This window comes from Accipiter gentilis, chromosome Z (assembly GCF_929443795.1).
Source record: "Accipiter gentilis chromosome Z, bAccGen1.1, whole genome shotgun sequence".
In the NCBI taxonomy this organism is placed as follows: domain Eukaryota; kingdom Metazoa; phylum Chordata; class Aves; order Accipitriformes; family Accipitridae; genus Astur; species Astur gentilis.
The window spans coordinates 48,493,432-48,513,288 of NC_064919.1; the positions used below are offsets into that span (position 1 = coordinate 48,493,432).

The 19,857-nt window shown below is 39.2% G+C and overlaps 1 protein-coding gene across 1 annotated transcript; it reads left to right on the forward strand.

Moving 5' to 3' along the window:
- Nucleotides 1-201: 201 nt before the first annotated feature.
- CZH9orf85 (chromosome Z C9orf85 homolog) lies at nt 202-18,427 on the forward strand. Its single transcript, XM_049795515.1, has 4 exons — nt 202-348; nt 9,142-9,248; nt 12,194-12,307; nt 13,074-18,427. The coding sequence occupies exons 1-4, from the start codon at nt 247-249 to the stop codon at nt 13,249-13,251; spliced, it is 501 nt and encodes a 166-aa protein (XP_049651472.1). The 5' UTR covers nt 202-246; the 3' UTR covers nt 13,252-18,427.
- The last annotated feature ends 1,430 nt before the right edge of the window (nt 18,428-19,857 follow it).

Below are 19,857 nucleotides of genomic sequence, written 5' to 3' on the forward strand. Positions count from 1 at the left end.
GCCGCCGGCCGCAGCGCACCAATGGGGGCGCAGCCCGCAGCGCCGCTCCGGCCACTGAGGCTCCGCCTGAACGCGGGTGGGCGGGCAGCAGGGGAGAGGCAGCGAACCGCCGTGGGCGGAGGGCGGACGCGGACGCCGGCTCCGGGCCAATGGCGAGGTGGCGTGGCAGGGGCGGGGGGAGGGGAGGAGAGGGGCCGCGGAGCGGTTCCGGGGCAGGTGTCGTCGGCAGCGGCGGTTGCCCGGGGGATGAGCTCGGAGAAGGGGAACGTGTCGCGCACGCGGCCCCAGCGCTACCAGAACGCGCGCGCCTTCAGGAACGACAAGTACGACACCAGCGCCCGCCGCAAGGTGAGCGGCGGGGCGGACCCCGGCGGCGGGGCGGGGCGGGGCGGGACGGGACGGGACGGGCCTTCCGCTCCCGGCACAGCGCCGGGCCGGGCGGCGTAGGGCCGCTCGCTGCCCGGTGGGTGCGGGTGCGTCGCCGGCGGGCGCGGCAGACGCGGCGGCGGAGCGCGTTTGGCGGCGTTTGGGGCCGAAAGCGGGAAGAGGAGGCCGTGCGGCCTGCTGGGCGCACGGACGCCTGGCAAGGGACGGCCTGTCCCTGGGCGGTCTTCTGCCGGGCGGTCTTGGAGAGCTGCGGGATCGCAAAGCCCCGCGGCAGTGGGAGCCGAGGAACCTCCTCGGTTTTAGCCCGTTCTGGACAGCGCGGGTCTGTCCGAAAGGTTGCCGGCGGTGTCAAGGGAGTAATCCGTAACGAGCCGCCTCAGTCGGCTGTCACCCGGCCCGTCTTGGGCGGCTGCGTAAGCAAGCACGCTGTGTGACACCCGAGTCGTTTTTGTGACACGAAAGGCCGTCCTTAAGCCAAGGAATTATTAAGAGGAAGACTGAAATAAAGCATTTACTTTCGTGCAGTAAGTAAACCTTCCCGGCAGTGTTTTCCATGTGCCTTCTTGAAAGGTGTTTGGTCTCCTCAAAGTTGGTGACTATGACTTCCTTCAGACGTCTTCACGTTTTGAGAATTAATTTTGAACAGCTCCCCCCGTCAGCCATATAAATATCAAGTTCCACTTTGCATACTTTTTAGACGACTTAAAAAAGACTCGTGTTTGCTTTAAGGCTTTAAAAAAAAAATCTTAGAGGGCCCTTCCGAGTAGTTACATAGAAAGGTGTCTTCAGCTGTTTTATCAATGCTTTTGCTACATGCGTTATCATGGTTTGATATTTTCGCACTTGTTACAAAAGACCATTGTTGTCCCTTTTTGTTTCTAAGCATGGAAAAGGTAATGGTTTACCATATATTCTTGGAACGTGCTCTGTACTTGTAGTTGTGGTAACATAATAGAAGCACTGGAGACCATGAAGACCAAGCAGCGTACCTGAGCAGTATCAACGCAAAAGTGGGATGTTTCCTGTTACAAGCTAAACTGGAAGAGTTGAGCAAAACAAAACACAAGATGGGCATTCTAGAAGAGGCTTATCTGGTGCTGTTGCTGTTATGTCAGTATCTCTTTAGCTGAACCTGAGTGGGTTGTCAAAAAGAACTGAGAGGAGGAGAAGAAAGTAGTAAGTTAAAAAATGGCACCAAAGAGGGAGGTTGGGGGTTTGGGGGTTTGGGGTTTTTTTTGAGTTTGGTGAGTTTGGGGGCGGGGAGGGGGGGATAAGATATTGTAGGACTGGTTCTGCAAGTTGAACAGGCTGCTTTCCTGGGGCCCTAGGCAGCACCACTGTTATTTATTGTGTGAGTCACTGCATGATCCCTGATAGGAGAGTATTTTCCTGTCTGGCCTCTACATGTATAGACACACAAAAATATCCTAGAGAGTTGGTCTACCAGAAAAGTCTTCGAAGAGAAACTGAATTCTGACTTCAGTTTTGTAACTGTAAAGTGTAAAGTAGTCACTTTAATACTCACATGGCTGTTTTTCTTCCCTTTTTTAATATTTTATATCATATACAACTGGCTACACAGTACCATGCACTCAAATAAATTTTTTTTAAAAGCTTTTGCATGTAGCCAAGATTCACTGTGGCCATGAACTGTGATATGGGACTGTGTCTTTTTCCTTTCTGTTTCAAGCTAATGATTTCTTTTCTCTCTGTGCCTGCCAGTTCATGGAGATGGTTGAACACAGGGAAGAAGCTTGAAGAAGGTGCTTCCTATTACAGGGTTAGATAGTGTGCGGTAAAGGGAAGGGATGCGTTTTTCTTTTGGCATATCGTCATGTACAAATTCTAGTGCTAAGGGATACACAGGTGTCTTTATAATGATGACTAGGCCTGATTCTGCTATTTGAGAAATTTGAAAAGAAGTTAGACTAACAAAGGTTAAGTAGTGATTAATGTCATAGTTCAGATGCAGACTATGCTCGGTGATGACAATTTTGCATCTGTTCTGTGTAGTCCTGAATGATCAGATCTGCTACAGACGTTCAAGGTGTGATGGGGGAACTGAAGAAACAGTAGCAATTTCATCACAGGGACTGATACAGGAGTGGGGCATTCTTCCGTTCCACCTCCCACTGGCTCAGGAGATCAGAAGACTGCACAGCACCGCTGAAAGAGGGTGGATCTCCTGTAAATCACTGCTAATTTATTATTTTTTTTTTAGGTATTTGGCCTATCTTTGACTACTGTTACACACCGTCCAATGCAATATTATCTTGAAAGGCTGCAGAATGCTTTTTAGCTTAAAGTTTTTATCCTGCTGCACTTGCACACTGCATTAGCAATGTTGAATATTAGCTACTGTAGCTTCGGGTTGTACTGTGGGTGGAGTTGAGGTGTTACTTGCAGTGTTATTGTTGCTTCTCTCAGTGAAGCAGTATCTGCAGAAGAAATTGATCTAATAGTCTTTTGACTTTTCCCTGCTGGCAGTCATTATCCAATTGTTCTGTGGTTTTTTGAAAGCTTTTGTGCTCTCTGTCTGACAGGGACCTTAACATCCATTTTCCAATCTTAAAGACTGTAGATCTGATTACTTGCAGAACATGCCGAAAGATCCATCTGTTTTTCCTCAAATGATCAGTCTTTACTAGAGCATTACTCTGGGGTAGGCTAGTTGCAGCAAAATACACTGCCTCTTTACTGTATTTGGGTAACTGCCTACAACAGTGCTGGGAAAGCTTGCATCCTAGGATGAACTGAAGAAGGAAGAGCCGGACAGGGTAAGACGCACTGTGCTGTTAGTTACTGAATCTTGGAATTTGTTTTTGGGCGCTTGCTTTACATAGTATATTCCAGAACAGCTGTTTGCGGCACTGAGCTGAGGAATATACATTATGTTATATGAATATACATTTTATGTAAAGTATATTACATAAGTCAACATGGAAACTGGAGTAGTTCTAGAGATGAAAGTAAATAACATTCAATGAGAACATTTAGGCCTCCATTGTAATAAGACGGTAAACCACAAAGTGATTCATATTTACACCCAAATGACTGATCTGTTTCTCCATTTCTTTCCTCTCATTAAGTACGCCCCAGATGATAATCCACATTTCCCTAAATTTCAGAGGTTATTAACTCTGAACCTCAGCTTTACCATAGTGTTTATGCCAGCTGCTTCTTCAGCTGTCTGTATGGATAAATAACTTGTTTTGGTGGATACACTGGTCAAGACTGTGTGAAGGCAGTAGGAACAGAACAGGTGAATACAGAGCTTAAATGCTGAGTCACGTGATTGTGACTTCAGGCTCAGAGGGGAGATGCAGATAAACCAGTAGCCAACTGGAATTGTCAGGTAACAGTGTTGGGAGTTTGGTTAGTTTCTGTTCTTGCTGCAAAATAGAGTAGCTTGGTAGGCTAAAGTCTACTCTCTAGCCACCCCTGTTATTCTGGATTCAGAACTGCATTCAGGCCTGGGTTATAACCTTTCATGTAGGGAGAAGAGGAGCAAGCATAACATCTATTATGGACTCTAACCTAACCCTGGTGGAGGGGAGAGAGCGAGCGTGTGTGTTCAGTTCTTTGTGGGGAAGAGGATGGGAGCTGACTGTCAGTCCTTCCAAGTGTGTACATTCTCTTGCTGGTTACTTGCATGTTTTCAAATCTATGGTCACTCATCTGAAAGAAGCTATACATCTTGATCTCCAGGAGGGCCATTTGGAATTGGGCTTAGAGAAAGCTTGTGATTTCGTGTGTTTTAAAGTCCATAGCAATAAAACACGTCAGGGCCTTAAATGCTAGCTTAGGTAACCATCCATACGTAACGAGAATGGATGTAAGGAAGACTTTAAGGCTTTGGTTAAAATGTTAAATGTGCTTCTCTTTAGAAAGAGATGAGAAAATATCTGTGTAGAAAATGGAATTTGAAGTAATACTGATACAATATGTGAGCAAGTGAAGTTCTTTGGTGGACTTGATTTCAGGCTGTGAAATGTGTATTAGAACCCTGAAAAGCTGGTGTCTTGTATCACGGTTTCACGTTTGTTAGTCTGCACTGACCTATTCTTAGCTGCTTTGTAGTCATGTGCTGGAGATTCTGTGGAATTTTGTTTTTCTGACAAGTGTAGTCATTTAGAAATGCTGCGTTCAGCCTTGTTGATTGGAGGCAGTATCACCTGTGCTCCTGACAAGGAAGATTATGCATGGCATTGACATTGCATTAATTTACAGCAGAGTAGACCACTGATGTGTGCTTGGTAGTAGGAGTCTGCTTTCAGTAGAGTAAATCAAAATACCCATAGGTTCACACATAATTAGAAACTTCCAAACAGACAGTGAGGCTTATTTGAAACCCCATCATTACATCTTACTTCTGAGTGCTTTAATGCTAGCTTAAGCTAGGGATTATTTTGTGTGCCAAGTTAGTAGGTGTAGGTGCATGTGTTTACTTTAATACATTCTAAACTGCTTTTGGCGGGTTGTTAAATGATTTAATATTGGGTTACGTGAGCGTACAGAGGATGCTGTTTTGTTAATGCAGTTGACCTGACTGTGTATATAATATGCACATGGAATATTTTGTGACTGTATACTTTAAGACTGTTTATGTATGTCTGTATTGCATAACTGTAATTTCTTTGGAGAATATACAGAGATACTGTAAGCACTGGATGAGTTGCACTTGTCCTTGGAGGGAAGAATGGCAAAAGAAAAGAGGAAAGAGCTATTGAATAAAACAGGCAAATGAGCATTAAAAAAAAAATAGAGAGAGAAGCTGCTGTGACAGAAACAGCAACTAACCTGTTAGAATAGTTCTCACACCAAGAAATCCATTTCAGACCATAAGCACTACCACCTTTTTGTGTATGAGAGCTAACTACCTGCATAAAAGCTGGGTAGAAAAGTTGGAAGGGAATAATGAAGTTGACAAGCCTTGTTCAGGTCTTTGTGTGGGTGGTTGGTTTTTTTGTACCCTTAAAGGAAAGCAAGCTATTAAGTGGGCAAAAAGAAGAAAATAAAAATATGTAAAAGTTTAAACAATGTACAAAATATATTAAAAAATGAATATTAATAGGAAAAGTAAGCAGCAGAGGGATTTCTTTGATTTAACTAATAACTTGCCCATTCTGACTGGGAACGGAAATACCAGGAAAATTTATCTTCCAGTTTGTTAGCAGAACTTACTTTCACATGTTCTTTGGTGATTTCAAAAATCTGAAATAAACCCGGCTTATCCAAATCTTTCATTAGGGGCAGCTTTCTTTGCTTCTTGAAGTCAGTGTTGCCTTTGAAAGTGATACGATACTCTTTTTTTGGTCAAAGGAAATGTTGAATTTAGTGTATAGAATGACAGTAAATGATCAACTTGTTTTAGTGATAGTAACATTTAAATATCGGTCATTTTTTCTGAGAAAAATAAACTTAGAAGGCAAACACAAGTCAAGGTTAAACTCTGTAAATCTCCCTGCTTGCTTGCTTTACATCAATCCATCATTCTCTATTGACTTTCTAAATCAACAGCCTGGTAGGATTGTAAAGTCATAGTCTCTCTCATATTCACATGTGCTGAGCCAATGATTAACTGCACCACCCCATACTTGAAGTGCCAACATTGAGTAAAAAATACCGGAAATTGCTGAAGGGGAGGGAGAGACTGTGCTGTATGTGTGCCTGTTAGGAGGAGGAAATTAGAACTTAAAAGCGGTCCTCTTTCTTCCAATTGTTACCTTCTGAGCAGATACCAGGTGGTCTCTTTGAGTTGCTGTGTTAAGATTTATGGTCATACAGGTGACTAGGTTGAAAAGTTGAGGCATCTTTATGCCTCGTTCAGAATCTTAAGTTACACATAAATGTGATCTCCATAGTTACAATCTAATTTGGTGTCAGAAGACTCTTAGGCAGCATTTTGGTCGATATTCTTTATCTTTGCACTGGATATTTGAAGTGTCGCTGATCACACCAAGAAGACAGAACAGTTCAAAGGTGACTGCGTAGAAGTAATCTTAATACACAGACCAGCTCTGATAGAGATTCATTGCCTTTATAAGGATAACGTGATTGTTACCGTGCAATTGAATTACATTGACTTCATTTTACATTAGAGCTTCTTGTGTGTTACTTATTTTCTAAATACCTTTTTCAGTAGTGAAACAATGTGTTAATATAGAGGGAGGACTAATCTTTGGGATGAGGGCATCAGATAAGATGCAGGGCTTTGTTGTTCGAAGCAAAGGTGAAGAAGGCTGAGTAATATAGTCTTTATGCCACATGACTAGTCTCTTGGCCTTGCTATGAAGTGGTATTTTCATGCAAAGATCTATACTGTGAGTAACATGAAAAGGCATCTTTGGAATTTGGCATGGTCTGCGTTTTCGTTGGTCTGATAAAAAAAAAACAAAAAAAAGAAATTCATCACCACATGATTGTTGTGTATTCTGGAGCCAGATGATAAGCATATTGGGAGGGGGAAGAGCTTTGTAACGCTCCATTAATAATAATTACGCATATTTCCTTGTTCCATAGCAAATGTTTAGCAGAATTTTTAATAGGCTGCATGTTTGACAAACTTTGGATTTCCTTCCGATGAAAGGTGAAAGTAGTTCCTGTTTTGTTCTGGACTGTTTATGCCACATGCAGTCCTGAGCACGGCCTTTTGCATTCCATGTATGTTATGCATTGCTGAGCCTGTCCCTGCATCACTTAGTAACAGGGCTTCTGTCCCCAGCTGTGATGTCAGGACATATTATTGGAAACGAGATAGTTTTCAGTGAGGAAGCTAACTCCCTTTGGAAAGACAAGCAGCTGTGTTCAGCTTAAACTATTGCAATCTTTTGACATTTATTGGGCTCACCCTTAGCAATACTAAAAATAGTTGATCACAATAAGGGACAGCTGGGCATACAAATTACAGCATTTTTGTCTTTCTCCCATCCTGCATTACTAATGAATGCAAATCACGAGAGTAAGATGGGGAACTGGGAGGTTCAGGCTAATTTGCAAGTTATTAGAAGTTTATTCAGGCCATGCTACTTGGAGCCTTACTTTGTGCTAGTCAAGCACTGAACAGAAGGTTAATCTTCAAATTGCATGAATTTTGAAAGAATGAACACGGTCAGTGCTGACAGCAGTTTGAATTGCCAGCCCTTTTACAGATATCTGCTGAGAATTTACCAATGATTTTCTCTCAGAGAGTCTCCACATTAGCCAAATGTTTGTGTTGGAAAATTTAACTTATAATGCATAGCTGACATAAGTACCACCACTTTCTGTATTCAGTATCCAAGCATTGTGCAAAACGTTGGTTGGTTGGTTGTTTCAACACGCCAAGTCCGTATTCTTTCATTTAAAAAAAAAAATTACTGTCTTTTAATCAAACCAGTCTAAAAGCACCACACCTTCAGTAAACCGCACCATGGGAAAACTCATACTGAATGGTTGAAGTTTAGTAAAAATTGAAACAACGGAAGACAAGTCCCATGGTATAGTCTCACTTGTAAACAGCATTTCCTCTGCCACGTATATTTTTCGGAATAGAGTAGAATACTGTATTTTTAAAGCTAGGCTTGTTCTTTTGTCTAGTGTATTGAAGTAGAACTTTGTGGAGTAGTAAGAATCTCTTGTGGCTCATAAAAACAGGAGATTCCTTCAGAAGCTACTCTGTGCATAGAATAACTTCAGTATATTTATAAAAGTATAACATAAGCTCTAATCCCAATTACTGCAGAATCTGTTCCAATGAACTTTTAGGTATTGTAAGAAACAGATGTGGTTTAGACCATGTCAATCATGTAATTTTGGTATGGTAGCCATTTTTAAGCTGCCTTAAAAAAGGCATAGTAGAATTTTTTTGTGCTATGCATTTTGGCTATGCTTTTTTTTTTTTTATCGTGAAATTTCTATTTTTAAAGCTCTGAATGAATACGCACAACCATATGACAGATAAAGTTACTGCTGGCATTTTTAGATAGAGAAGAAAGAAAAGTAGTTTGAATGTGCAAGTGTATGTTGCTTGTTATTTGAGGTATGGTTTGCTACAACTACCCATCTCAATAACTTCTCTTGTGCAAATAGTACTGGCCAGTTGACATTTCATATTCCTCAGCAAACTAAACACAAAATGTTGAAGATCTTAAGGTAAACTTTGCATTGTCTTGAAAATACGCTGTAGTTAAAATGACTGTTTTGAGGATTTTATCTTAGATATTTGGGAGCAAAAATGTATTACTTTTTCATAAAGGAAATTTACGATGAAAGAGACTTTGAATGGTTTGACTGCAAATAATGTGTGGATTCTACTCTACTGTGATCTGAGGAAAAATCCTGAGACTGCTTACTTAAAGTATGTAGTATAACGGTAGCTTGAACAGTAAGAAATTAAATGTTCAGTCTTGCGAATTGTCTTTTTTGGACAAAACCCGGGTATTTCAGGGCTCATTTCTACTTACCTGTTTTGTAAAATGTCTAGAGATAAAATAATAAAATATAATAAATAAGCACTAGTACTAACAATATTAAAATTATTATAATAAGAATGAAGACTACCTCAAAGTAAAAGACTACCTCAGCACTCTTTCCACTGAAGAAAATTACTAGCAATAAATGTATATGAAATGCTTATGTTAATATCAAACAAATATCTTTCTAAATATTGTATTAATCACATGATGGGTGGAAATGCTTTCTAAGCAAGTTTATACTCATGAAAGTAGCAAATCTTCAGTGTATACTTATTTTAATTTTTATTTATTTATCCAGAAAATAAATGCTAAGCTTCATGATGGAGTGTGTCAGCATTGCAAAGGTATCTTGGAGTGGCGGGTAAAATTCAGCAAGTACAAACTACTATCAAAACCTAAAAAATGGTGAGTAGGTACTTTGTGTTAATCAATGATAATGTAGTTTGTCAACTTTTTAGAAAATATTCTAGTTTTGGAAACTCGCAAATAGTAGCTGCTGCTATATGACATTCTTCAAATGTGGAGTCTGCAATGGCAATATATATGCAATGTTAGTTTTCTAATTCATTAGTCTTTTATCTTAAACTTTTGAAAAGCAAACACAATGGTAAAACAACTGCTTCTCTTTTTCGCTGTTAAAATGTTTGAGTTGTGGACCCGTAAGTTTACAAAACTGTCAGTGTGTCCTCCTGAACAAAAAGTCAAACGTGAACCAGTTGTAACGTGATTTTCTGCTATGAAAACCCATTGTTAGAGAAATAAGGAGAGGAAGGCTTTAATTTTGTGTCACATCAAAACTTATCAGCAGCACTGCTGTCAGCATTACTGAGGCCTTGATTCCTACAAAATGTTTGCAATACATGCATTTCCTTACCTCTTAGCATGTTCTCTCTTTTTGTATATGAAGTGTTTAGCATTGTTTGCATACAGTTCTGTACTAGGTGTTTTTGGATAAGTACATAACAAAGGTGATCAATATCTTAAAAAATATTTACAGGTTTGTGATATGTTAATTTTCAGAAGTGGATACTCTCTGCTTCCTTCTTACTTGCTCAGCGGCAGAATTCCTTACCTCTATGGCTGCAGACACAGCCAGTGTTTCAACAGTGAAACGTTGAACTCGAAGAACTACAGCTTGACTGTGGTGTATGATACAGCCACCTTTGTCCCAGTAGTTTGTCCTGCATCTCTGGGTTGTTCTCAGTTACATACTTCTGAAATACTTATGAACTGCTTGAAGAGCTTATGTAAATGTATGTGTGCAGTTCCCTGAATGACAGTGTATTTTGTTTTGGTTTTCAGTAGGTTGAAAGGGAAGGAATGTTTGTTCATACTATATCCCCCACTTGTGAGAAGTTTTACTTTCTAATATGAAACCATATGCAACAAATATTTGGGTTTTAGTGAACAATTTCACCCTTTCATGTAAAAAAAAACCCAACATTTGAATAGGTAGAAGTCTTACTCGTTCTCAAAGTAAACATTCTGGGTTCTGTTCACCACAGGTGAAGTTGGGATTTGTCTTTTTTTAACTCTTTCTCAAATGACTATGTGCATCCTGTTTAAAAGTAATGAGCTGTAACAAATCATGTGGTGGTGGATCTGGTTCTTTTGCTTTTTCTCTGCCTGCCCACAAAGGAAAAAAAACAGGCAAAAAAGCTTGTAAATCAGAGGAGCATTGGAAATAGAAAAAGTGGCAGTGTGGGGCAGCTGCTTATGACAGAATATGTGATCTTTTTCATCATATTTTTGAACAAGTAAATTGGGCTGCAGACCGTTCTAACTCTACAGGTGGTGGTTTCTAGCCCAGCCTACAGCAGTAAAATGGCTGAGTGGGCTGCTGTTCTGAAGGGACATGACTATGAAGATTTTTAATGGGTGAAGCTTCCAGGCAAAGTAAACACATTATAGACATTAAAAATATAACTGTATGTAAAAAAAAGGAATTCTTCACATCACAGACAATGGGAATGGAGGACTTCTCTGTACCTGAACTTATTTCTAGTTTTTTAACATCTTCAAAATTATGATTGTTAGTACAACTACAAGTTATCCCTACTTTATTTTTATTTCAAGTACCTAATTATTACAAATTAATCTATTAAAAGAAAAAAACAAAGCAGTCTATCAACTTTGCATTGATAGTACCCCTGTTTGATGTGACATGGGTGGGAAGAGCTGTAGACTTTTCTTAATACTAACGCAATTGAACATAGAAGAAAGAAAAAAAAAACCCCAAAACAAAACAAAAAACTAAGTAGGTATTTCCAGTGACATCTAACTGTAGATTTTTCCTGGGGGAGAGGGAAGACCAGGAACACTAGGAAGTTTAGACTTTGCTTTTGTCAAATGTGTCCTACAGCAATTTTTGTGATATTACAGCTTCTTAAGCAATTGGCTATGCATCTCCTAATAATGAAAGCTCAGCAGAGCCTAGATGAAGAGAGTAGGGAGAAGGTGATAGCGCTTAAGAATGGGATTTGAGAAAACAAGTAATGATTCTGTTTCACTAGATGCTCGTTAGTGCATCTCTCCTTACAAGGCATGCAAAAACACCTGGTATTTTTCTTCAGCCTGTTTTAGCCAAGTCTGCAAATCCACTGTTCAGAACTGTATGTTAAATCTTCCCTGACAGACTTTGGAGTGCCTGAGGAACCAAGAAGGAATGACTTTTAGGACAGCTGCATTATATATAGTTCTGGTTCTGTTCTCCAAAAGTACAAGGCTTTAGAAATACCAGCCAAATGTTGAGCCATAGCATTTTATAAATGAATTAATCTACAGAGTTTTAACATATCTTGAAAAAGAATAGCCAGAAACCTCTACATAATTAGGTTGGGTTTGTTCAGAATACAGTTCCATGCAGGTTTGTGTTCATAGAAAGCAAAGTCCAGCACTGGCTTTGTTTGTACTCTTGAGAAGTTCAAGAGGAAGACATTGTAGTGTTTGAATTGACAGTTTTTTATTTGTAAAGTGCACACACATTTTTATACCATATTCTTATTTGCTTTTATCGTTAAACCAGAAGAAGTTATGTAGCTTTTAAAGTAAAACTACCTACTGAAATGAATGGAAAAGTTTCTCTTGTCACTTTAAATATAAGAATCCGTGAGTTTAAGTTTCTTCTTCGTTTCTTGTTTTAATAATTCTTCCTGAAAAACTTAAAGGAGAGGGAAGACAGGCAGTGATTTTGATAGTGCTGCTTGTTAAAACACCAGTTGTTTCATATGAAACTGGCCTATAACATGTTGTTCCTCTTTTGAAGATTATGTCTATGTTGTCTTTGAACACAGAATGTTTAATAAGTATCCACAAATATTTTTTTAATCATGTTTTCTTTCTCTTCACAGTGTGAAGTGTCTCCAGAAGACTGTAAAAGATCCTTACCATATTATTTGTCGACCATGTGCTAGTAAACTAGAAGTTTGTGCTAAATGTGGAAAAGAAGAAGAAATAGTAATTCCGTAAGTAGCTCATAGGTTACATAGTTTCAGTACTGCACTGTTTCTTTCCCTTTTAATAGAGCTTGTTTGGAAACTGCCAAGAAGCTGTACTTTATGCCATATTCTAAATAATCTTGACAGAAATCAGTAGGAGTCATTACCCTTTCTTCTGCTGAAACTAGGGGTAAAATGCCTGGTGATCTTAGTGGGGCTGGGCCAAAAAAAGTCTTACTTGGATAAGACGTTTTATTTTAATACTGAAGGATAAACTGCATAGCTTCCTTAGGAACAAAGCACTTCAAAATGGATTTCGGTATAGAGCACCACTAAAATATGCATAAGTCAATTTACTGTTTGAATTTTGTCTGTCATTTGGTGATTCAGTTACTAGTGAACAGAAAAACGAAACAAGGGCTGATATTGAGCAAAGTTACTGCAATATATTTAGCAGGCTTTTAGGTCTTTTATTCTTTTACCAGAGTTCTTTCTTTATCGAGCATCCTGCATTAATTTACTAGTTTGTGACAACTGGCCAGCAGTTGCTTAGTTGGTCAAACTGTTAATTTTTTATTTTTTTTTTCTTCACAGACCCTTTTCCCTTTACTATGTTTTACATCTTTCCTATTCAACATGAAATTAACTTTAGGTTATTGTTCCTCTCCTCCTCCTCCCCACCTCCTACCCCCTTCTATCCCTGGTAGAATATTCTACCTTCCATCGCATTCTTGTTTAAAAGCAAAATAAATTCCAAAAGTGGGTGGTGATAACATCCTCTTTGCTTCTGCAGGATTGATAAAGGACAAGACAGAACTGAGAGTGTGACTACTAAATGTGGCCAAGAGAGCAGTGGATTGGAGGATGAGTTGGATTTTGATACAAACGTCAGTAGCATAGACGGTGGTGAAGATTCTGATGTGCTTGAAGAACGATTTAAAAGTATGAATTTTGAAAGGACAGAGATCTAAAAGGTTGAGTTTATATGAGAGACTACACGTATTCAAAAGTGGTGAACCAATGTTTGCCTTAAACTGCTCTGAAAACGTGTTTTGACACCTAAGGTCCTTGCATATAAATGTTGGCACTGTGTATTATGAAGCTTTTGCGGGGTTTTGTATAAATAAATATTTTTTTGTATTAATAGCAGAATTTATTGTGGAAAGATTGAATCTTTAAGCATAGTTACTTCCTGCATACATGTAAAAACTTCCTGTTTCTCTGGAGTAAAGCCCCTTTTTCTAATTGTTCCAAATTCAATATTATGCGACTGTTGTATTGCCACTTGGAAAGCTACATGAAAGTCTAGAATAAATACAGAGTCTTGTCATAAAAAGGAAGAGCTAAACCAACAGTTTGCTGAAGGAAGAACTTGGAACGTCTGTCAGTGAGTATACAAACAGGGTCAAAATACCAAATGTTAATTACCCTTATGCCTGTTGTTTCTTTTCTGTGCGAAAAAAGAGGGCCTAAATGCCATCACCAATACAGTTCATGAGCAGTTAATGCTTATTTACCATATAGAAGTACGCATTACAAATTTGTGACCTTGTTATTCCCAATGTTTTGAAAAGAAAAAAACTGAAGACTTTTTAGATTCTCATAACAGGTGTGACTTTCTTTTCCTTTGACTGCAGATCTAATGTAGTGTGCTCAGATGTGAAAACACTTGTGTAGTGTACTGATGCTTATATAGTTACTCTCTTCCTACTTTCAGTTCTTTCTGGGGGTTATTTCAATGTAGATTTAAGCTCTAGGAAGAACTTAACTGAAATTGCAGTTAACTATCTTTTATGGGACTCAGGATGGTTTGATTTCTTCTGTACTGTCTGCTACCTCTATAAATAAAGCTGAAGAAGTACTTCCTAGTAATTAAATGGTTTAACCTATGACAATATACTATACTGTTTTTACTAACTGCATAACAGCTAGATATCTGCTTTAGTGTTCTGCCTGATTTGCAGTAGTGGGCATTGAAAAATTTGATTCCCAAACTACCTTCTTCAAATGAATTGTGAGGGACTACAGCTCTGGGATTATTACATACAGACACACCCTTACCCCCAGTGGGGGAAATACTGAAACTTTATCCTTTGGGTAGAGACAGCTACCCTGGGGCTGCTGTAGTTGACCTTAACTTTAAAGAAAATCTAGTTACCAGAGTGTGGAGTACTAAGACATTCAGCTCTCAATAGCCTAGAAACTTCTGATTTAAAGGACAACTTTAGTATCGACAGTAACAGGCAACAGCAAAATTCCTTGTAATCAGTCATGGAACAGTGAGCTCTTACTGTTTTTTCTTAACTGTGTAGGTACTTGTCACTACACATAAGGCCTTAAGAAAGAGCTTTTTCTTATACTATCATTTATTGAGATATGTCTTTCACTTTTGTATTGTACATTATAACACCCTTTCAACTTTTCTAAACTATTTCTAAGTTTGTATCTTAATATCTAAAACATGCTTTTGTAATGGTCTTTAAGGACTAGTAATCTTGTTTTTTCTTTTTTTTTTTTTCTTTCTATTTTTCCTTTTCTGTGCTGCCCTTGTGTTGTTGAATAATTTGATTCCCTAAGGTTATTTTAATTTTTCTGTCCCATCTACATCTTTTGCATAGGTAGATTTTTTTGCTAAGTATTTTGTCATAACCACTAGCAGTAAAGTATTGAAAAACACTCTAATGGTCTTCTCTGTTCCTGTGATGCATTGTGACTTTTGTGGCTTTTCACTGAGACAAAGTCTAAAGTTTACTGAGTGTTTGGGTGATATTCTTATTACATAGCTGTTTGCAGTCATAAAGGACTAGGACTGATGACCCACACAACCCATCTTCTTTCTCCACCCACTCTATAAATATGTTGTTTGTAAGCTAAACCACTAGTCTAGTGATTAAACATACCGTTTTTTTCACTTAACTGCAACTAATACAAAACAAGAAATTCAGAAGTTTAAAATTGTAGAAGGGAAATGGTTTGTCTTGGAAAAGTCAGTGAAGCTGCAAAGCACAAAGAGGTGCTTAGTGACAGGAAAGGAGGTTGTCTGCTGTGTTTAGAAGTGACTGGAAATTGGTCTGAAGGTCATGTTGGCGTTGACAGATAAGTCCTCCCAACAGGACAGCAGCGATGTCTGACTTAATGTGACATTGCCCGTTGTCCTGCCAGCTAGCATTGATAAAGACAGAGTGGACAAGGAATATCCCCCCTGCACACTGCAGAACACTGTGTCAGTGGGGTAGAGAGAGTTAATAAGAGATCTGGAGTTAGCTTCAGGAAGGGTCTCTGAAGGGGAAACCGTGAGTGTCATCAAAAGTGAACTTGGCTTTTGAAAATTACATACGTATGGGAAATGTTCTTCTACTTGGAAAAATTAGGTAATGGCGTAGCCCTTTGCTCAAAGGTGAGAGGAAATCCTGAAATGATAGGAAAACATGTCATGGAACTGGCAGGAGCTGTATAATGAGAAAATCAGGGGAAGGGCTCTCTTCTCAAAGTGGTGACACAAGCTGTCAGTGCTGGGGAAGAGCAGTGCCACACAGATGAGCAACGTGTAGCAACAAAACACAAATGTTAGTGGAAGTTCTCTGAAGTTAGCATCTTCATGTCACACAACTAATCCTCTGTTTGGAGTTCAGGTGGGCAGTTGATGAAACTGCTGTGAGAGAGCACAGCTGCAGTGGTGGCTGGCTGGTGTTAGTCCAGCCTCTCTGAAGACAGCCTTTGGTTCTGGCAAGTGTCCTGTCCTTTAGTCATAACTGCGGTTAAAACATACACTGCTGAAATGACTGCTGCAACTAAACCCATCTACGATGGTGGTTGTGAGTCAGCTTGCGCAATTGCTAATTTGGAGTCTGGGCACATTTGCTGTTACAGGAAAAAGGAATTTGTATTTTACTGAAGACACCTCTAACAGCAATAAAAGGAACAATTTTAGTTTTGTTTAATTTTGACTGAAGTTGGGACATATTTGGAATTACAGTAAGATACTATTTTTCTAAGACAGTTAAGTAATAGTTCTGAATTTCAAGGTGGGTTTTTTTGTGAAGAACCTGTTGAACAGAGGATTATGCAGGGGCAGGACTGCTCCTCAGTAAATTCATATAAAGATGAGGAAATAAAGAAGGAGATCAAAAGTCATCAAAGAGATTTCTGAGAAAATCTTTAGGGTAGTTGCATAAGAGGAACGATCTTTAGAATTTTTAAAGAATAATGAATTGGTGTTTCTAAACTTCAGAAGAAGGGAAATAATAGTAACCATGCCTGCAGGGTATTGAGATGCAGTTTAAATGATCTACCTAGGGTGACTGATCGGGGGTTTCAGGAATTTAACTGAACCTTGTGGGTTCTTAACGAATACATTACTGAAGAAGAGAATGGTAGATGTTAATAATTAGTCATCCAAAGGATAAAGGTGTTGCAGTGATGCTGACACAGTTGGATTCCTGTTAACTGATTGTCCTTAGGAGTGTTAGCAATTCTCATTTAGTGTGACTCAACACTGACAGTAATTAATTAATTAGATGATGGACTGTCGGTATGTGTAAGGCAGGCATGCGAGATGATTCTTACTTCACAAGGGGAAATGTTTATCATAGGCTTGAGCTGTCAGAACTTGTCATTGTTGACTTGTACGGGTTTCCAGAAAACTGAATTCCTATGTATAAGGATTTCTTAGGATAATCCGGATTCATTGCAGTATGAGGAGAGTCCAGTATGGACACAGAGCTGCCTTCTAGCATAATTCCATAATGATCTTCTCTGTCAAAGTTGCAGGTGTCTCTGAGATATCCTATCGTCAAATGTTTTGAAGTATCAGGCGATACAAAAAACATTGCCCAATGATTTACTTACAGTTTTGCATGGGCTGGGCTCTTCCATTCTTGACTTAGCTACTGATTAATATGTATTCCTCTAAAGTGCTAAAATAATACCAGCCTCTGAAGGTTTACAGGACTACTGGTTAATTAGGAAAAGGGTGGCTTGTTTTCTCCGTATAATGGGCATGTAATTGGATGCTGAGATGCAAATCATAGCATTAGCAAGGAAAATAGAGGAAAATATAGCAGGTAATCAAATGTGAGCCACCTTGTAACCCTCTAGCCCTACAATTATATGTGTTTTCTTTGTTCGGGAGTTCTCACAAGTAAACAGATGCTGGTAGAAAATGCAGAACTACCCCTGCTTATAGGAGATATCAGGCTGACTTACGGAGTAAATGTAGAAAGGTTTGTAAGTAGCATGGAGAGACATGCACACTGTCAGCATCTGATTTACTTCATTCTTCTGCCTACCTTTTATCTGAAAGCTATTAAAAAACACAACTGTATATGAAAAAGAAGGTATGTGCTCTGCATACATCTCATACATACAGTGTGTGTATAAAGTAGGGTTCCTAAACCCCAGAACAGTTGAATATCCACTGGTATTTGAAGTGAGGTAGCTCTGTCTAGGGGTTGCTAACACATTCTCAGACAAATCACCTGTAACAGACTAGAAGTACTCGGCGTATTTCAGGTAGCAGATTTTCCTGCTGGAGCCTCTGAAATAGTTAAGATGAAATCACATGGGAGTTATCATTTTTCTGCTGAAGTCAGTGAGAAAACAACTATTTGTAATAATAGGGATAGGACTCATAATTCAATCATCAATAAGAAGCCTGAATTTGAGGATCTGAAAACAGAGGCTGAAGACCACATCCAACACACTAAGATTTGACCTGAATTTCAGATATGCGTAGCATTTGTACCTGCATTTGCCTTTGATATAGCTTTAGAAACCCAAATTAAAAGGGTCTGGTGTAGTCTCCTAACTAAAAGTGCTTTGAGAGCAGTACCAAATATTTTAATATTTTTCTTAAAACTGCAACGTAGGAGACCCTGGTTTTGTAAAAAAAAAATATATGGATTATGCATGTTCCTGAATGGCAGCACTCACTTGAAATCCCTCTTTTTAGGACAGCTTGCATTTCTGAGTCTGAAGTTTGTCACAGCTATGGTCCTTGCACTTGGCATGTGGTTTCCTAAATCCTGTGTGAGCAAGGGTGACATAATGTGTAAAAAAAATTCTGTAAAGAGTATCCATAGTTTACATATTAGTATATGTAGCAGCAATGAAACTTGTAGCATTTATTAAATCAGTAATTGCAAGCTACATGTGTAACAGTTTGATTTTTTATTTTTTCCTCATAGACCTTACTCAGTCTCCTGACTATTTTATTCCTTTTAGGGTTATTTTCTATCTTTGTCCCACAGTGTGGTTCTGCATGATAGAAGTTGGTAGCTTGAATGAGAGCTGATACAGCCTCTGACTGACAGCACCAATAGATCACTCTGGGTTATTCCCAGTAGCAGCAACCCAGTAGCAGTTCCCAGTTCTGACACCAGAACCATAAAACAAACTGCTTGCTTCGAAGTGGTGATGTTTGTGAGATGTATGTAAAATGAAATGAAGCTGCAGGTGTTGAGGAAATGGATAAAAGGGCCCTGAGGTATTTTTTATTATAGTAGAGAAATGTGGAATAACCCCAAACCTTCCATTTCCAAGGAAAAAGAAAACCCATAAAATCAGGCTACATCTATTCCTTTAGGAACAGCAGATTTACTACTGCTTACATGACAGAGATTTTAAAAGTCTTTCTCTGAGAATGGCTAATATCTCATGCTCAAATGATAATAACTCCAGTAGAGGCTCAGTCTTTCTTGTAATAAGTTAGTGACAAAACTTAACAGAACAGAACAAGCTTGTACCTGCATTATTTGGAGAAAAGTCATCATATATTCTGCATGTTATAAAATTGCAATCCTATGCTCTGAAAAGACCTTGAGGAATTTGGCATAAATGTCTAGAAAGACTGATCCTGTTATGCCAAAATCTTCCTATTTTAGGAAAGTGTTACATGAAGGATTAAGCCATCTCAAAACTATGCATTGACTGGAACTTCAGAGCTATTGTTTTTACTGTGTTTCAGCAGAAAGTTTTCTACTCTTTCTAGTTTTTGTATTAGCTTGGGTCGCATTTGGGTGTAAGTAGTCCTGACATTATGATCTCACCACATCAAGAAAGAAGTTTTGGATCACCACATTCAACTAGTTCCTCCTTTCACATCCTCATGACTGAACTTCTCTCTGAGTTCTATGGACGTCAAATGCAGACGATGGCTGTCTATGTTACTTCAAAAAATCACGTTAGCGGCTGACTGGTTGTGACAAAAAAGGTACAATAGCACTCACCCAGCGTACAGCAGAAATGCATCCCCCTGGGCATTCTTGTCACCTGCCACTCTGTGCATGTGGCCGTCCAGACCCCTCTCTACTGTAGAGGCTGCAATTGAAAGTGTGCATTGTTCATGCACATTGTTCCTGCTTGCCATTAATGAGAAGAGAGTGTGCAGCTCAAAAGGGAGAGTAGTGTATATGCCTCTAGTATTTAAATGGAGAGAAGGGACTCTGCCAAATATCCAAAGGTGTCAGGCAGGGTGCCCAAGCCAGGTCTGTCCAAAATGCCATTTGCGGGGAGAAGAAAAAGCTTCTAACCAAAATAAACACGGCACCGAGCTTGTGAGTATGGAAATACAGAGGTTC

Coding starts and splice junctions, on each gene's coding strand:
- CZH9orf85 (XM_049795515.1), top strand. CDS start 247: ATGAGCTCGGAGAAGGGGAACGTGTCGCGCACGCGGCCCCAGCGCTAC. Junction 349..9,141: donor ACACCAGCGCCCGCCGCAAG/GTGAGCGGCGGG, acceptor TTATTTATCCAG/AAAATAAATGCTAAGCTTCA. Junction 12,308..13,073: donor GAAGAAGAAATAGTAATTCC/GTAAGTAGCTCA, acceptor TTGCTTCTGCAG/GATTGATAAAGGACAAGACA.